This window comes from Sceloporus undulatus, chromosome 7 (genome assembly GCF_019175285.1).
Source record: "Sceloporus undulatus isolate JIND9_A2432 ecotype Alabama chromosome 7, SceUnd_v1.1, whole genome shotgun sequence".
Lineage (NCBI taxonomy): Eukaryota > Metazoa > Chordata > Lepidosauria > Squamata > Phrynosomatidae > Sceloporus > Sceloporus undulatus.
The window spans coordinates 8,778,382-8,797,219 of record NC_056528.1 but is presented as its reverse complement, the minus strand read 5'-3'; the positions used below and the strand labels follow the sequence as shown (position 1 = coordinate 8,797,219).

General features: G+C 46.1%; 2 protein-coding genes across 3 annotated transcripts; both read left to right on the top strand.

Annotated features, from left to right (window-relative positions):
- The first annotated feature begins 615 nt into the window (after positions 1-615).
- Positions 616-3,788, top strand: FAM43B (family with sequence similarity 43 member B). The gene has a single exon (XM_042479579.1). The coding sequence runs from the start codon at positions 1,997-1,999 to the stop codon at positions 3,146-3,148; it is 1,152 nt and encodes a 383-aa protein (XP_042335513.1). The 5' UTR covers positions 616-1,996; the 3' UTR covers positions 3,149-3,788.
- An 8,218-nt stretch (positions 3,789-12,006) lies between these two features.
- Positions 12,007-18,650, top strand: UBXN10 (UBX domain protein 10). Of its 2 annotated transcripts, XM_042477735.1 has the most exons (3): positions 12,007-12,111; positions 14,846-14,973; positions 15,557-18,650. In XM_042477735.1, exon 3 carries the CDS (start codon positions 15,572-15,574, stop codon positions 16,454-16,456), a length of 885 nt encoding a protein of 294 aa, XP_042333669.1. In that variant the 5' UTR covers positions 12,007-12,111; positions 14,846-14,973; positions 15,557-15,571; the 3' UTR covers positions 16,457-18,650. The 2 variants fall into 2 exon arrangements, with proteins under 2 accessions (XP_042333669.1, XP_042333670.1); XM_042477736.1 differs by lacking the exon at positions 12,007-12,111 and having other exon boundaries at positions 14,838-14,973.
- Positions 18,651-18,838: the final 188 nt, after the last annotated feature.

Genomic DNA, 18,838 nt, shown 5'->3' with positions numbered 1-18,838 from the left:
TCTATACACACACATATATACAGATACACACATATGCACATACACACACCCACATATGTACACAGACATGGTTGCATATACATGGGTGGCTGAGAGAGCGGCCCCTTTGCTTTTGGATGCTTAATTGCGCAGAAACTTTGGTTCATACCCAAAATTATCAAACGCACTGCACACAAAATGCCCTTCCAGCTACGAAGCCTAAATGAAGGGGGGGCCCTTCTCCAAGAGATGTCTCTGCAAAAGACTCCAAAAATCTGGAAATGTCCAACCTCCAAGCTCTTTCTGTTTGCAAGCCTTTGGGGGAAAGGGAGACTCCATTTGCACTCTGTGCATGCTCAGAAACTCTTGTCTCCTGAGACAATATTCTTTTCTTTTTTTAGCTAATTATTGTATTCACCACCCCCCCAAGGAAGAGAAGCTTGGGGGACTACAAAGCCCATCATCTTGGGGGTGAACATGGGGTCTCTCTGTATACATGGGGGGTGGGTGGGTTGCATGTTACAAAAGAGAATCAACCATAGTTTTGGAAAGGGATCATGAAAGGCAGGAGGCCAAAGGGATCGCGCACAAGGGAGGCAGGGCTCGTTCACACGTGCCTGGAGGACACGTGTCTGGGTCGGGGGCGCGCAGGGGAGGCGGAGAGGCGCGCTCCCGGGGCTGCTGCTGCTGCTGCTTCTCTTCCTGCGATCAGGACCAAGGCTGCTGCTGGCATTGCAAAGCAAGGAAGGCAAGGCAAGGAGGCAGGCAGCAAGGCAGCAGCGGTGAGGCTGGGAGACCCTCCCCAAAAAGGAGGGCAGGGATCTAGGGTCCCCCGGAAGAGCCATTGGGCAATGGAGGGCCCCCAGGAAAGGAGAGGATCGGGGGCTCCCTAGGAAAGGATTGGGGATCCTCAGCAAAGAATCTGGGCTCCCCAAGAAGAGGTTTGAGGCTCTCCAGCAAAGGATTTGGGGGTTCCCCAGGAGAGGATTTGGGATCCCTCAGGACAGGCATTGGGGATCCCCAGGAAAGAATTGGGGGGGCTCCTTAGGAAAGAACTGGGGGTTCTCCAGGGCAGAATTTGGGGTCCCCAAGGAAAGGATTTGGGGGTCACCCAAGACAGACATTGGGGCTCCCCAGGAAAGAATTTGGACTCCCCAAGGAGAGTATTTGAGGCTCCCCAGCAAAGAATCTGGGGTTCACCATGCAAAATTTGGGGGTTCCCCAGGAGAGGATTTGAGGCTTCCTAAGAAAGGATTTGGGATCCCTTAGGACAGGCATTGGGGATCCCTAGGAAAGAATTTGTGGTCCCCAAAGAAAATAAACTGAGATCTCCTAGGAGAGAATTTAGGGCTCCCTGGGAAAGAATTTGGGTCTCTCCAGGAGAGGATTTGAGGGGTCCCTCAGGACTGAATTTGAAGCTCTCTGCGAGGGAATCTGGACTCCCCAGGACTGAATTTGGGACACCTTTGAGACAGAAATCTGTAGTGCCCTAGGAGAGAAGCTAGGCACAAGGGTACCCTGCAACAGATCTTGGGGTCCCCTTAGTGCAGAACTGGGGACTCTTTCTATACAGAAAATCCAGGCTCCAGAACTTGGGTCTCCTTTATGACAGAAATTGATAGAAACGGAGATCAGAAGTTGGGGTCCCTAGGAAGAAAACTGGGGCCTCCTCGGGAAATAAACCGGGGCTCTCCGAGGCAGCATTTGGGAAGAAACAGGGGTTCCTCTGGAGAGAAAGTGGGTTCCCTTCAAGCATGTGGCACGTGCCAGAAGTCCATGTGCCAGAAGCGCATGAAGGAAAGCTCTACCCGGAAGGACAGTCTTGGGGTGCAACCAAGGTGTGGGTTCAGGTCTAGAAGAGACAAGCAGGGTTCCTTCTCAGTCTTTAGCAGGAAAGACCCAAGGGGCATTGAAGTGAGGAGGGTCACCTGCTCCTTGGCCCAGAGGGTTGGTGTTGCCCACTCTGCCTAAGCAAGGAGAGACGCTCACCTGGCAGGTGGGCCACCTCCTTCCTCCCATGGCCACCATGCTGCCCTGGCGCCGGAACAAGTTTGTCCTGGTGGAAGATGGAAATGGGCAAAAGTCCAAGGGCAAAAGTCTGGGTCCGGGCCTGAGTTATGGCTCCTTGCTCGCCAACCTGATCCGCTCCTGCCCGGACCTCTGGCCCGAATGTCCGTTGCAGCGCCTGGGCAATGTCTTCTGCGGCAAACGCCAGAAGGTGGAGCTGAACAAGGATGACCCGACCTACACCGTCTGGTACCTGGGCAATGCCGTCACCTTGCAAGCCAAGGGCGAGGGCTGCACTGACGACGCCGTGGAGAAGATCTGGGCCAAGAGCGAGTTCGGGGCCCAGAGCACCAAGATGAAGCTGACTCTGGGGCCCCATGGCATCCGGATGAACCCCTCCGAGAAAGGGGCCCGCCGTCCCAGCCACGCCTACCTCCTCCATCGCATCACCTACTCCGGGGCCAACCGCCGGCGCCCCAAAGTCTTCGCCTGGGTCTACCGCCACCAGGTCAAGAACAAGGCGGTGGTCTTGCGCTGCCACGCCGTGCTGCTCTCCAAGGCCGAGAAGGCCACTGCCATGTCACTGCTCCTCGGCCAGACCTCCTGCTCGGCCTTCAACGAATTCAAGCGCCTCAAGAGGCAGAGCGATTCACGCCATGTCCACCAGGAGCTCCTGGGCAATGCCATCATCCCACTGGTACCCCTCCGGAAACTTCTGAATTGCAAATGCCCCTACAGGCCTCCTCCAGAGAGGAACCGGAGTGCCCCCCGGCTTAGCTCCATCCAAGAGGAGGAAGAAGAGGAAGAGGAGAAGAAGGAGGAGGAGAAAATAGGGTGCCACTCTACCTCCGGGGCTTATACCTGGGGTGCTTCGGCAGCAAACAGCGTCAATCGCATCCAAGTCGGTGGCATCATCTGCATTGAAAGGGGTGCCAACACATTGGGTGGTTCCACCTCTAAGAGCATCCTTCTCCTCCGCACCTTCGACGGCACGACTCCTGGCCACAACGCTGCCACCATTTTGGTGCCTAGTGGCAGGGAGAGGTCAGAGGTCCTCTCCTTGGCCCAGGAGCTGCGGTTCTGCACTTTGAGAGGTCCTCTGTCCCCCATCAGCGTCCCGTCTTGGGAACCCCGGGACGCCTCTCCTTGCTTGCCATGTTAAGGATCCTAGAGCCATTGTCTTCTCGGTTTACATTCAGACATTTTCTTTGATGGATTTCTCAGAAGGAGGAGAGTGGGCGTCTGTGGAACATTTTGTACTCTTGGCTGCTTTTGTGCACCAACCACCTTGTCTCCACACTCAAGGCTGACAGATTGCGCCTCCCGGTTGGGTTTGATAAACACGATTTACATGTGCTGATGCTCTCCAGCTTCCATCTTGGTTCGCTGTTTGGACTAAAACTCTCTGTTCCAGCTTCTCCAGGGACTTTGGGGGTTTCGGCTGTCCTCTTCAGAGGAAACACCAACCCGTGCCTATGACTTGGAAGTCCAGCCATGAACCTTTGGGGAAAGGAGATCATGACCGGTTCTGGCCAGGTGTCCATCGTGAGATTTTCGGGTGGATTTTTGCAGCCTTGGCCGGCAAAAGGATTGAGATGAGATGGCAATGGAGTTTGATCCTTGTGTGCTTGCAAAACATCCAGTGCACTGTGGGAGGTGGCACAGCCATAGTGCAATTTTTCAAAGTTGCTCAGAATGGGAAAGGGGTGGATAGTTGTATAGATATCTCTGTGTCTGTCCATATGCAGATATTTATTTATACATAAAGAATGGTTGTCCTTGGAATTTGAATCTGTACTTCGTGTCCTTTTGGGATGGTAGGCTGTGTTTGTGGGGTGGGGGCATCTGAATTTGGGGACCCTGCCTCACTTTGGGGGAAACAAATGGATATGTCTTCACTCCTTCCAGCAGATACCATTGAACGTCATATTGGCTGTGGACTTCAAGTATGCCAGGGATTTCAAAGTCCCCTTGTTTTTCGGTGGTTGTGTTGATCTGCTACCCTATCATCCCCAGCCAGTGTGTTGGCAAGGGATGACTGGAGTCATAGTACAATACAGTACTGTACATTTGGAAGGGTGCTAGGCCGGGGGCTGGATCTACTCAAGGAAAAACAGAAGACTAACTCCATTTGCTTACCACAGCTAGAGTAGACCCATTGCATTCAAGGCATTCACACAAGTATTGGCTTAACCATTCAATGATGGGCTGGTTGGTTGAGCGGTTGGATCGCTTGCAAGTTTCCGCCCCAGGAATGTAACTGTAGACCAGATGACCTGGGATAAGAGGGACAGAGCTAAGCAAAATAAATGTTATTGTTATTATTATTGACTACAATTCCAAAATTCTGCAATGGGCATCACTGTTGGCCCTACTGAATTCGGAAGGTTGCTGTCCAAGCTTTCTGGGGGCAGGGATTATATATCCATGATGTGATCCCTTCATGTCAATTGATCCACGCTGGGAAGTTTTAAAAGAGCTATCCAAGATGCTGATCCCCAAGGCAGGCTCTGTTGGTATATGGGGAGTAGGCTTATAGACTCATATAACCCCAGAACTGTGGGACTGGAAAGGGTACCATGGGTCATGTAGTCCAACCCCCCAGTTTGGGAATTCATGGACAGGTAACAATCCAACCATGGCTTAATAGGAAAGTCTGTCTCTTTCTGCAGTAGCCTCAGTGGAAACTAGTGGCTCCCATGTCAATGGGGTGAACAATTTAGAATCATAGAATCACAGAGTTGGAAGAGACCACAAGGGCCATCCAGTCCAACCCCATTCTGCCATGCAGGAAATCTCAATCAAATTTACCCCAGCTTTTCACAAAGGCTTCAAAGGTGATCTATACAACCAAACACAGGTAAGTGATAACTGAATGACTAATAATAAACTCAAGTTTCAAAAACACCGTGTGGAAACAGGAACATAGGAAACATATATAACTCTACATAGTACCCATATATACTAATATATCATATATGTAGAGTACAAGTAAGTAGAGAGGTCTTGCAGCACCTTTGAGACTGACTGAAAGAAAGAAGTTGGCAGCATGAGCTTCCCTAGACATCAGTCTATTTCCAAATGCAGATCCAAATGCATCTGAGGAAGCAGACTTTAGTGTAGGAAAGCTCCTGCTGCCAACTTCTTTCTTTCATTGAATCTCAAAGGTGCTACAGGATCTCTGCATACTGATTCTACAGACTAACACAGCTATATCTTTGAACAGGAAAGATAAGATGGCAACAATCTATTAATACACATCAGGGATACTGAACCAATCGATTCGTGGGGGGAAATTCATGCATTGAACAATCCGTAAATCAAATTGCACTGTATCGAATAATACATAAATCATTCCATGAATGGCCTCCAAAACCAGGTAGAGAAGACAACGAAAATAAGCTAGGCCCACTAGAGAAGCCAACTATCAACTGTCTGAGCTGCTCGACCTGAACAGTAGCTATTTACACAGCAGAGTGTGGAAGCATAAACTTGGTAGCATAGTTGGATTCGTCCAGAAGTCCTTGGAGGCTTTTGTCACTTGTTTCAATATGTACAAGTTATATATACAAATTCACTCTCTACAAACAACCCACCAACTCCTCTCCAACCCACACCTGCCCTGGCTTTTAGAGCACTTATATACAGTGGTAATGACTAAAGGTTGGAGCGTGGTGTTACGTATCATTGACAGCCGTACAAACTACTACACACTGTCTTAAAGGGACATTGTTCCCAACAATAATAGGCTTCGAAAGGGCATTGCAGAAATCTTGTTCACAGACACTTTGGCTGGTACATATGCAACTGCAGAGATGAGGCTTTGCAGATGTAATGCCACATTCATGGCACTTTGCAGAAATAAACCAAAGGGCAAAGATCCCAATGGAAAGACAAGAGACAGGAGGCCAGCAGTGCAGAAGATCCCAGGAATAGGAATTATCTTTTCAGATCCTACAACACCTCTCTCTCTCTCTTGAGAAAAAGACACATTGCGGCCTGGATATATGGTTCAAAGGGTCTCGAAATGCACCTCTGGCTAGCATTCCCTTCCCCAAAGGAACCCTAATAAGAAAAGTGCATCACAGTGGGCTATAGTCATTACAGTGAGTCCCTATATTGTGAGAAAGGTGGGATATAAGAAAATAAAATTAACAACAACAACAACAACAACAACAACAATAATACTTCTTTTGACTTGATCTTTATCACTCTGTCAGATAGACCTACGTCAGGGAAGGGAAAGGCAGCTTATTTCTTTATACAGGGAAATACAAAATGGTGTCCACTGCAACCCCATTGGGGAAGGGCAATCCACCTTTGGTAACCCCTGCAAAAGGCCAGGGTTCGATTCCCTGTGTGGCCATAAGACCCACTGGGTGACCGTGGGCAAGCCACACTCTCTCAGCCTCAGAGGAAGGCAATGGCAAACCTCCTCTGAAGAAATCTTGCTAAGGAAAGCTCATGAAAGGTAAATCAGAAATGGCTTGAAGGCATGCAACAACCAACAATGGAAAGGGAGGCCTTTGGACAGAGGATGGACGGCCGTCTCTCAGAAGCGATTCAACTGTGTATCCCTCCATGGAAGTCAATGTCTGATTCCCAAACTTTGGTCCTCCAGGTGTTTTGGGACCTCAACTCCCAAGAGCCAAGTTGGCCAACAGTTAGGAATTCTAGGAGCTGAGGTCCAAAACATCTGGAGAACCATAGTTTAGGAACCACTGATAAATGGTCCTTGCAGCTCCTTTCAATCCTATGATTCTCAAGATGATCTTTCCTGTTGCATGTTTTCATTCCTTCCAAGCAATGCTGGAAAATGTTTGCCCACGAATGACTACATTTTCTCCTGGAAACAAGGGGGCGGCAGAAAGCACAACCTGGACGGCGCCGTTTCCGCCGCACGGCGTGCCAAGGTCTCTGGAGAGCGCGCCAAATGCTTTTGCAACTCATTCCCGAAAAGAAAACCTCACGCAGGAGGACAGGCCCAGGTTTATTTAAAGGGAGCAAAGAGGAGAGAAAACACTGCAATCCATCTCTAGATTTGCACACACAAAAAAGAACACTTTTCCTCCTTCTCTTTGCTTTCTTGAGGTGGAACAGGTTGCGGAGGTGGGACGGAAAAGAAGATGAAACCTGGTTGCAAAGCTTGTGCATTTCGGGTTTTTAGAACAAATCTGTCAAAAGAAGAGGAGGAGGAGGGAAGAGATTTGCTTTGAGTGGTCATGGCAACTGGGTTATTTAATTTTTTAAAGGCTGAATACTTCATAGCCGTCGCCAACCTGGCCCTCTCCATTTCGCCAAAGAGGTGGAATCTAGCCAGGAAAGGTTCCTATTTTATTTGTTTAATGTAGCTTTCCCCCCATTTTAATCTCTCTCTTCTTTTCATCTTCTGCCTTTGAGGCTTAAGGATCTTATGCAAGCTTACTTCTTTCCTGCAGGATGAAAAAAAGACTCTGCTTTTGTGTTTTTTCCGTTCCCGAAAAAACGTGACTAACAAAATGGAGGTTCCCCCTGCTATTGCTTCTCTTTAGGATAAGGTCCCTGTCCCAAATGGGATGAACATTTGTTCCTGGCTCAGTCCCATTCCTTTCTTTCCTCTCTGCTTTGAACCACCCCTGCAACGCATTTAATTTTTTTCAGAGATGTTGGGCTCCAAGGTTGGAGCAGGCACAAGCTTGAATCACATAGCTAGAACAGAAGCGTCGGAGAGGTACTGTAGTAGTCTTAGTGTTGAGATAGGACTCTGGGAGACCTGCTTTGGATCCCTGTTCAGACACCAGATCCCACTGGGTCACACTCTCTGAGCTTCAGAGGACGACAAAGGCAAGAACCCCTCTTAACAATTCTTGCAACAACAAAAATAAGTGAGGTAGACTTATAGGATCCTAGAGTTGGAAGATACCCCAAAGGGCCATCCAATTCAGTCCTATTCTGCAACGCAGGAAGACACCATCCAAGCATTATTGACAGATCCAGCCTTTGTTTAAAAACCTCCAAAGAAAGCAGACTCCACCACTTTCCTAGGCAGCAGCATCTTCCACAGTTGAACATCTCTTACCATCAGCAAGTTCCTCCTAATGTTTAGTTGCAATCTCTTTTCCTGTAGTTTGCATCCATTGCTCCATAGCCTAGACTCTGGAGCTGCAAAAAACAAACTTGCTCCCTCCTCAACATGACATCTCTTCAAATATTGAAACATGGCTCTCCTGTCACCTCTTAACCGTCTCTTCTCCAGGCTAAACATCCCCAGCTCCTTAAGTCTCTCCTCATAGGGCTTCATGGTTTCCAGACCCTTCACCATTTTGGTGGCCCTCCTTTGGACACACTCCAGCCTCTCAGCGGAGCCCAGAACTGGACACAATATTCCAAGCGAGTTCTGACCAAAGCAGAAGGGAGTGGCACTATTACTTTCCTTCATCTGGACACTATACGTCTACTGATGTAGCCTAGAATCGCACTGACCTTTTTTAGCTGCCGTGCCACACTGCTGACTCATGTTCAACTTGTGGTCTACTAGGTCTACTATTACTGTTGACTCATGTTCAACTTGTGTTCCTAGATCCCTTTCACATGTTGTCTTCTTAAGCCAGGTGTCCCACATCCTATATCTAGGCATTTCATGTTTCCTACCTAAATGCAGAATAGACTTTCCTCCTTGGTACCCATGCATTTTCCTTCTTCCTTTCTTCATAGACATCTCTGAGCAGCTGGTGGTGTTACAGGGCCAGTTGTGACACTCAGTGCCTTTCCTTCCTTGTGCATTAACACATGGAGAGGACACTGGTCTTTCTGTTTTGCTGTCACAGCTTTCTCCATGCTTCCTGGGGGTGGATGCTCTGCAAGAACAATGCTCGCTTTTTCCTCCACACATGATCCATGCAAGGTTTTTAATACCCAAGAAAAGACTTTTGCAAGCACGGCAAGGGAAAAACAACAAGTGGATGTCCAAACATACATCTTTCTTCAAAATAAAGTGTGTTGGAGTGACTTGGGCAAAGGCAATGGCAAGACTCCTCCGAGCAAATCTTGCCAAGAAAACTCCATTATAGATTGGCCTTAGGGTCAACATATGTCCAAAATGATTTGAAGGCACACAACAACAACAACGGCAACAACAAGCTTTTCATATGCCATGGACTGTTCCAATGCTTTTTTGAAAACTCAGCTGTACCTTCTCTTCTTCTTCCAATCCACATCCATGGGCCACAAGGCCCTTATTTAGTCCACTTATAATAATGTAGGGAACCTCAGCTCCCCTTCCCATATCTGGCCCTTTCTAGTCTAGCCCTCTGGATCTTCCCAATTGGTGCTATAACTCTCCCTGCAGAATCCAAGGAAAGTGACGCAGAAGAGTTAGGCGGAATTAAGGCAGTTTGATGCTGCTTTAACTGCTATGGCTCCATGCTATGCAATCCTGGGAGTTGTAATTGTGTGAGGTATTTAGCCTTCTCTGTCAGAGAACTCTGGTGCCTCAGCAAACTACAAATCCCAGAATCTCACAGCACTGAGCCATAGCAGTTAAAGTGGGGCAAAACTGCATTATTTCTACAGAGTAGATGCACCCAGGGACACAGGAGGACAAGCAACACCAAACTGTGGTTGAGATGGGAAAATATATGTATAGACGGGAGGAACATAGAAGCTAGGAGAGGCTGCAGAAGTTTGCTTTTGCCTAAACATCCTGAAAAGGAGGAAAGCATGTTGTTGGGAGACTATAGCAAGAAGGTCGGTCGTGACTTTTTGAGAGATGCCTGAGGTCTTGAAACACGGATTGGATGGGCATCTTTTGCAAACCTGGCTGGATATAGGCCTCCTTAACAAAAGTGAACCCAACCAAGGCTGGAGGTTGGATGGGCATCCTTCAGGAGTGCTTTAGTTGTGCATTCCTGCATGGCAGAGGGTTGGTCTAGATTATCCTTGGGGTCCCTTCCAACTTGGCAAAAAAAGAAGATTTTTAAGGACTGCGGATGAGCTGTTAGATAAGTCAGTAAAGTACTGGGTTGGAGTCCTGAAGAGATGGAAGGAACAGCAGCTATATGTGTTGAAAAGAGCGAGGAAAGGGGAATGAATAACAACACGGGTGTGCTGAGCGGAGTGACCCAATTTGCTCTAGGCGGAAATAGCTTCTTGCTTTATAGGGTTTTTGCCTCTTTGTTCCCCGGTTAAAAAAAGAAGATGGAAGTATTAATCCTCATACGCTAAAGTGGGCCATCTATGAGTCTCCGAAAGTCACGTTTCTTGCAAAATCCACACCAAACTGGACTCAAACTGCCAGGCCATGCTGCGACATTGTCATCCGCATGGCTATAAATAGTGCCCTTGTATTTTGGCCACACGCGTGCTACCTTTTTGGAAAAGGAAAAAGATAGCCAGTGGGGAAATCGTCCTCATAAACTGGTCCTGTTTTTTCAAGGCAACAGTACAAAAGGGACATGGTTTGGTTGTCGGGAGGATGGGAGCTGTTTGGGACGTTCCAGGAGGGTACATTTCGACTGAAGTGGTCCAACAATGGGACCAATGGCTTGGAAAGATGATGGGGTCTCCTTCTTCGGACATCTTCCCAAAGAGGCTGGACAGCTCCTTGCACCGTCCTTCTCTCTGTGCCATCCTGAGCAAGCAAAGATGGAGCCCTGTGCATCCTTTCTTCTATGCTTTTAATAAAAAAAGCCATTTTTACCCGATGAAGAAGCCGGTGGGCAAAAGTAGTGCAATGGATCGTGTGCCTCCTGGTTGGCATGGAGAAGGTGGCACTGCCAACACAACAATTGTGTGCTTTGGATGTGAAGCCACTGGCAGTGGGAGCCTGGCGCCTTCCAGTGGCTGAAACACTCAAGTGCAAAAGGAAGAGCAAAAGGAAGAGAAAGAAGCAAATGATGGCTTTGAGAACGCTCTGGAGTTTCACTTTAAGTTTGAAAAATGCTTAGCCAAGGTTCTTGGGTGGCAGACAACAACAACAACAACAACAACAACATACCCATATATACCCATATATCCTATACACCAATATATAATTCATACATAAAACATACCATATATACCAACAGATAATTCCAATATAGAATATATATAATCTAACATATATAACAATATATAATTCCAATATACAATATATGTAACCTACCATATATACCAAGATAGTATTCCAATATCCTATATATATATATATATATATGCCACATATAACAATATATGATTCCAATATACAGTATATGTGTGTGTGTGTGTGTGCGTGCACCATATATGCCAATATACATAATTCCAATATACCAATATATATGTGTGTGTGTATGTGTGTGTGTATATATATATATATGTCGTATATACCATATATACCAAGATATAGAATTCCAACACTAATATTTAATATGCCATACATGCCAATATATAATTCCAATATAGCAATATATATACCATATTTACCAATTTATAAGTCCAATGTACCTATATGTATATATCATATATTCCATATACAGTATATATGTATGTATGTATGTATGTATATACAGAATTCCAATATACCAACATATGTAATATACCTTATATACCAATATATAATTCTAAACGACTCAAAGTCATTGAAAACCCTTTGTAAATGAGTTTTCAAAGAGCCTAATCCTCATTTAGCCTGTTTTAATGCCTGCATGCTTTGAAAGCCTTAAAACCTCCGCAAAGGCTCCAGGGCTCTTCCCTTGCTTTTGGAAGCTAAGCAGGGCCAGCCCTGGTCAGTCCTTGGGTGGGAGACCGCCAGGAGGAGACTGTGGACAAAGCACCTCTGAGGAACAAGGCACTTGGATACCCCTTTGACTGCCATGGCTCCCTCCCTACAGGGTTTTGGTGGGGTTTGTGAGGCACCAGCACTCCTTTGTGAAGGCTTTGGGAAACTACAAATCCCAGGATTCCATAGGAGGGGCTATCAAACTTAAGAAAAGCCTATAAACAGGGACTGGAGGACTAGAGCCTTCACCATAAAGGTGCGGTTATAGAGCGGCCCCGACGGCCGCTCTAGCTCGGCGTTGCCCAAGATGGCCGCCCTTCCGGTCCAGGGCGGAAGTGGGGTGGTAACGGGCGCTCGTTGCCCTGGGAACGAAGGCTGTTTACTACCTGGAGGAGAGGACGCCTGGCGAGGTGAGGAAGGGCTGCAAATGGGGGGAGCTCTCTTTGAATGGTCTTGGACTACAACTCCCAGAATCCCCTGCCCTTGGCCGCCATGGCTGGGGCTGATGGAAGATGGAGTCCAAGAGCGCCTGGCCAAGCTCCCTTTGTAGGGCTAGAGCCTAGAATCTATAATAACCTATCAAACTCTATTATTTAGTATTATTATCTGTATTATTATTATTATTATTATTATTATTATTATTATATAAATTCTTATATTATCATATTAACATTATGTATTATTATTTATATTATAATATAAATTATTATATATTATATAAATATTTTATTAAACGCTTTTATTATCTATTTTATTATTATATAAATTATTATATATTATATATTGTTTGATAATAATCATATTTATTAATAATATTTATATAATATATAATAATTTAAATTATTATTATCTCTATTATATATTATATATTAAGAAACCATTATTTATTATCTATTGTATTATTATATAAATTATTATATATTATATAATATTATCTATTATTTTTATATTATAATATAAATTATTATATATTATATAAATATTATTATTAACAAACTCTATTATTTATTATTATTATATATTATATAAATATTATTTATTCATTTATTTTCTATTTGTAAGCCACTCTTAAGGACCTTCGTGGCTGAAGAGCGGGGTATAGATACTCTTAAATAAATTAATTAATATTAACCTTATTCACTTGATTGTTACTTGATGTTTTATTTTAATCTGTCATTTGTCTATTTTTGTCAAATGATATTGTGCATCGATTTTTGTATTATGTTCTGTTTCCTAGGTCCATTTCATTTCATTTTCATTTTATCTTTTTTACTGCGCTGTTAAACTTACTGCGCTTTATAAGTAAAGTTTAATAATAGTAGTAGTAGTAATAATAATAATAACAACAACAACAACAACAACTATGGAACTCTATTACATGCCGAAGAAATGTGTGCCCTTTTGCTAAAACCTTGTTGGGAGGCTATTATATTATTATTATTGTTCCCCATATTGGCGCATGAGAATGGAGCGAATGCAGAAAACTTCTCAGATGGACTACAACTCCCAGAATCCTCCCATCCAGTTGAACTGCAAAGCCCTGAATACCCCCAACGACCTGGACTATAGCTCCCTACATCCCCTAACCAGCTGGACTACAATGCCTAGAATCTCCCCAAAACCGGTTGGACTACAGCTCCCAGAATCCCCCTAAGTAGCTGAACTACAGCTCCCAGAATCCCCCTAACCAGCCAGACTACTATTCCCTGATTCCCCCTAACCAACTGAAATACAGCTGCCAGAATCCCCCTAACCAGCTGAACTACAGCTCCCAGAATCCCCCTAAGTAGCTGAAATACAGCTCCCTGATTCCCCCTAACCAGCTGAAATACAGCTCCCAGAATCCCCCTAACCAGACAGGCTAAAACAACAACTTAATTTCCCTTAACCAGCTGGACTACAGCCCCCAGAACCCCCTCCCACCAGCGTCTTGAGTGTTGGACTACAACACTGGAGACCAGGGTTCGAATCCCAGCTGGACCACGAAACCCACTGGATGAGTCCCACTCTCTCAGCCTCAGGGGAAGGCAAAGGCAAACCTCCTCTGAACAAATCTTGCCAAGAAAAACCCAGGAGAGGTTTGCTTTAGGGTCGCCATAAAGTCAGAAGGACTCGAAGGCACACAACGACAACGAAACCAGGGTTTAAGCCTCCCCTCCTTCCCAGGATTGTTATGGAGAGGATAAAACCAAAGAGGGAGGCATATTACCTTGAGCCTCTAATAAATAAATGGAAATCACAGAATCCAAAGAGTTGGAAGGGGCCTCATGAGGCAACGGTTTCCCTTTAATCAGTCTAGAAGACCCACTGTTTAAATGTCTGCCCCGCATCGGTTTAAGATAGCAAATATTACTTGGGAAAGGTCAAAGGAAGACATGACTATCTTGCTGGACTCTGGGAGTGCCAACCTGGGAGGAAAACCTGTTCTTTTAATCTCCACAAAATAGGCTTTTTCAAAATCTTAAGCCAGGGCTTGGGCTTCTGTTTGCTCTCTGGGCGTTGTCTGGCCACGGGGTTTATCCGTTGCTTGGCACATTTAAGCCAAATTGCACTGCCTTGGAGTCACCTTCGCTTGGCACGCTCACCACCCAAAGTACACTACACAGCCATCTTTATTTCTTTAATAAATAGACTTGGAGAGAATAGCAAAGAAAATATTAACCCCACAGGCCCAGGGCCTGTCGAATATTTGGAGAGAGGATGAAGGGATGTTGAAAATGGAGCTTGTTTTCTGCTGCTCCAGAGAATAGGACATGGAGCAATGGATGTAAGCTATAGGAAAAGAGATCCTAAGCTTTAGGTGGAACCTTTCAATGGTAAGAGTTGTTGGACAGTGAAATGTATTGATAGTCTCTCCTTCTTTGGAGGTTTTTAAACAGAGGCTGGATGGCCTTCTGTCAAGGGTGCTTTGTTGGTGTCTTCCTGCATGGCAAAGTGGGGTTGGACTGGATGGCCCTTGGGGTCTCTTCCAACTCTGATTCTATGCAGACCTCAGTTTTCTTCCCCTCAAAATGGAGGAGCCCTGCAGGAAGGAAGGCAACTGGAATAATGCTCAGTGGAAGGCCATGTCCCAACCTCTATCTCAAACCAGGAGACTCTTCAGCAAAGAGTAATGTCACTTTTCCTTCCTCTTTCTCTCGCTAGGTTCCAGGCACCAACACCTGTGACTCCTTGGCCGTGCAGGTTGAGATCCTATCGGACTGATAGGCCTATCCATCCTTGGGACTTGTGGAGCCATCAGTCCTTTCGAGCCCATGGAGCATCTCCTGCCTGTGAGTATTTCCATGCCGGTTGGGCAACACAGTTCTTTTCCTTAACCCAAAGGACAGCTCATAAAGCTTGATATGCTTCTGCCGGCCTTAGGAACATCCATTTTCTTTTACAAGCGAGCATTCACACAAAACAGTAAGTCAGGATTCTGGTAAATGTTGGTTTCCGTTCTCTCCCCATCCCACCACCCAGGCACTTCCAGCTACACAATTAGAAATCAACCTGAGATCCTGGCTTATTGCGACCAGCTAGGCCAGGATTTGCAAGCCACGAGGATACGATCCTGGTTTGTGATGGGAGCAACGAACCAGAATCCCACTTTCAGATTTGACAGGAGGTTTGCACTCCTGGTGTGCCATGTTCTGGCAAAATGAGCTGAGCAAGAGCAAACAAAACACCTCAGCACATGGCTGGTTTTTGGTGTGAATGAAAAACAGTGCAGATGCTGTATATGAGAAGTTGATCTCTTAGTGCTTTCCTCCCTGGACAAAGGAAGAGGCTTCTGTGAATTCCTTTCCATCCCTTTCTCAGAATTAACAACCGTGGGTGGTGGGTTTGCAAACCCTTCTTTGTTTATTTCCGCAGGACTCCTGAGAAGCAATGGCGGCCGCCTCACACCTAGACATCGCCTCCTCTGAACGAAAGACCTCTTTTGGAGTTGCAAAACCATCCGCCTGGCCGCCACAACCTCTGGCCATGCATGTCACTCGGCCAAAATCCGCCAAGGGGCGTACAAGGCCCCACTTGCAGTACTCCCAAAGTGTCAAGGCCTATTCCTCGCAAGTGCCATTGTCCCCTCAGCCGTTAGCGATACCCGCCGTAGAAGTCCCCAGCGGCCGCAGAGTGTCACCTTCCCAGCTTGCCCGGGCTGTTCCTGCTGAAATCCCAGATCTCCTCCAGCAAGTGCCCCTGAGAATGTCCTCTTCCTTAAACAAGTACAGAGTGCTGCCATCCATTAGCAGAAAAGAGCTGAGCAAGAGCGGCCCAGAAGGGATGTCTGGCCAGGCTGGACAGAGCGCCAAGGTGGAGGAGGAGGAGGAGGAGGAGGAGCAGAGTTTCAGGGATCGCTCCCTGATGGGGAAGTTGTCCTCACAAAGGGGTCCCAAAGGGGGAAGTGGAGAATCTATGGGAAGCCCCCCACCTCCATCCAAGGCCAGGCCACTCAGCAAAACCAGAGAAGGAGACTTGCCCCTGTCTGCGTTGAATTTGGAAGAACCCAGTGCGGAGGAGCCAAGGTTGCTCCTGGCCATCCGATCCCCGTCCGGCCAGCGCTTCGAGCGCCACTTCAAGCCGACCGACAGCCTGAAGACTGTCCTGGCGGTGGCCGCACAAAAGAACTCGGCCACCTACCGACACTGCAGCATCGAAACAGTGGAAGTGCCTCGGAGGACCTTCAGCGACCTCTCCAAGTCACTGGCAGAGTGCGCCATCCCCCACAAGTCAGTGCTGTGCATTCTGCGGGGAGAGCAGGACGGGGAACCGTAAAGCAACCGAAGGTTGATTTTTGCATTAAATGCTTCTGGAGCTGGTGGCTTTTCTTCTGAGAATCCACTCCTTTCGCCCAACCTGCTGCCTTTTCCTCCGGTGTCGTACTCTTCCTAGCGCACCCCATAAAAAGAGAGCATGGAACCATTTTGCTTTTAAAGCATTGCCTTCCAGTTCCCTTTGGGGCCCTCTCTTTCCCGATCCTCTCATACATGGCTTGTCATTTTCTAGGTTGTTCAGCTGTTTGCAAGCTGACGCTATTCTGCCAGGAAATATTACTTTTGACTCACTTTCTGGTAGAGAGGGTCGATTTTCATTTTCTGATTGGCTTTCAGGACAGATCCCTTTGGTCCCAGTGGGACTCCAAAGGTATGGAGGAGCACCCAGAGTTTCCTTTACCAGTCCTGTTAATTAAATTGTCCCCCACATATCAATTTTATCATCAACAGGGTTTATCCAGGAGACATTTGGGGGGATTTTTGGATCCATTTGTCATCTGTTTAGGATGCAAAGTTTAGGATGAATTCACCTACTGGCTTTGCAGGACGATGGAGTGATGTAGCTAATCCAGCTACTTCCTCTGCCTCCTATATCAAGACAAAGAAAGATGTATTTGTTCAGTCTTTTAGGGTTTGTTAATGTATATCCCATCATTTCTCCTTCTCTTTTGTGAGCTTATGACTTAAATTAGTCTGGAGAAATCATTGCTGTTGGGTTTATCCAGTGCACATTTCAGTGTTTTAATTTTTCTTTAAAGCAATGAGGAGCACAGACATGGTTTCTTTTCAAACATATTGATTCTTCAGTATTCTGCCATCAATTGAGCTTTGCCTGGGCATGAGCAAACCTGCTTTTCCTTTCTTTTTTTAAGAACAATGATTCCACCTATTTTGATTCAGACCAGGCCTACTTGCATTTCTCCAAATGCCATTTATATTTTTAGATATATCTCTGTGTATGTGTAACAACAACAACAACTTCACTGTCCCCACACAGGATTTGAAATCCCAAGTATTCTACACAGATTTCACTCACTGAAGTGGACAGTTTGCCAAAACGGTCTTGTGTCTTGAGTGTTAACCTCTCTCTGTTCATAGCAGAACCTGTCTTAAGTCTCACAGAGATCTCCAGCCTTAAGTGCAGACGTTGGTAGCAGATTCTTATGGCAGCTGTAAACTTGGGCAAGATCGAGTGTCTTGGCAAGTGTGACAGGTGGAGATGTTCAATTTGACAGGCTGATACTTGTCTCAAGTTATTGACAGGTTACAGTTGGATGTCCAACCTGGTTTCATTGGCAGCAGGAGGGTTTCTTGTTCTCTTTGCAGAAGCACAAACAGCTCCTGTCACCTTTCAGTACCCCACCATGTGCACTTTAGTATTATAAGAAGCAAGGTCTGTTAGTGGAAATCAGCTCAGGGGGAGAGCAAGAAAACCCCACAGGACAGCGGGGATCGCTTGCATTTTTGTCGGATGCCATTTCCTACATTTGCTTGTCAAGAATGTAAAGACTTAGCCATGTTAGTCTGGGATATCAGTGCACAAAGGGATCTTGCGGCACCTCAGAGACTAACTGAAAGAAAAAAGTTGGCAACACGAGCTTTCATAGTCTGGAATCTTTTGTAGACATGCACATCTGCGGAACTGATCTACAAAATGCTACCAACTTCTTTCTTTCAGTTAGTCTCCAAGGTGCTACAAGACCCCTTTGCGTGATTTTCTAGACTAACACAGTTATGTCTTTGAATGAGAAAACCATCTTTGGGATTAAGTTACCTCAACCCTCTTCCCTTCCATATTTAATTTCCTATGTTCAAGGCCTGCATTCCCAGCCTCCAAAACAGCACCCCAGAAAGAGCTTGGCGAATAGGGCTAGGGAAGTATGATGGCTCTCAGCCTGGGGAAAGTGTTTTTGAAGTGAGATCCGCACTGACAAGATTCACAAGGTGGCACTTTTTGGAAACGTGTGTCGTGTGCAAACGTGATGCCTGCATCTCATCCTTTTCTCTTGCTTAAGAGTAGTTTTGTTTTGCAAGTATCGTCAATGAGGAAAACCCAATCAGGTTTAAACTGGTGAACTGATAACTGGTTGGGGGCAGGGAATGTTATCTGCTTTGTGCGTTTAAAATAATTTGACATGTTGTTACGTGTGCTGTTAGATTCAATAAAGTGATTTGGGTGTCACTGTTTCGTTTTAAAGCCAAGCAAGTGTTCTGTCTGAGAACTGATTTTACCAAATCTTTAGGCCCGCTCTGAGTAATAACTTAAACCTGGCCAAAGCTTTCCGCCTACATTTCTGTTCCCGATTAACTATCTTCCCCAGACCAAACTGGACACTGTGGTTAAGGTTAGCCAGGATCATAAACCACAGTTTAAAGTTGGCTT

Bases quoted from the DNA above. Each gene is read 5' to 3' on its own strand.
- FAM43B (XM_042479579.1), top strand. From the start codon at position 1,997: ATGGCCACCATGCTGCCCTGGCGCCGGAACAAGTTTGTCCTGGTGGAA.
- UBXN10 (XM_042477735.1), top strand. From the start codon at position 15,572: ATGGCGGCCGCCTCACACCTAGACATCGCCTCCTCTGAACGAAAGACC.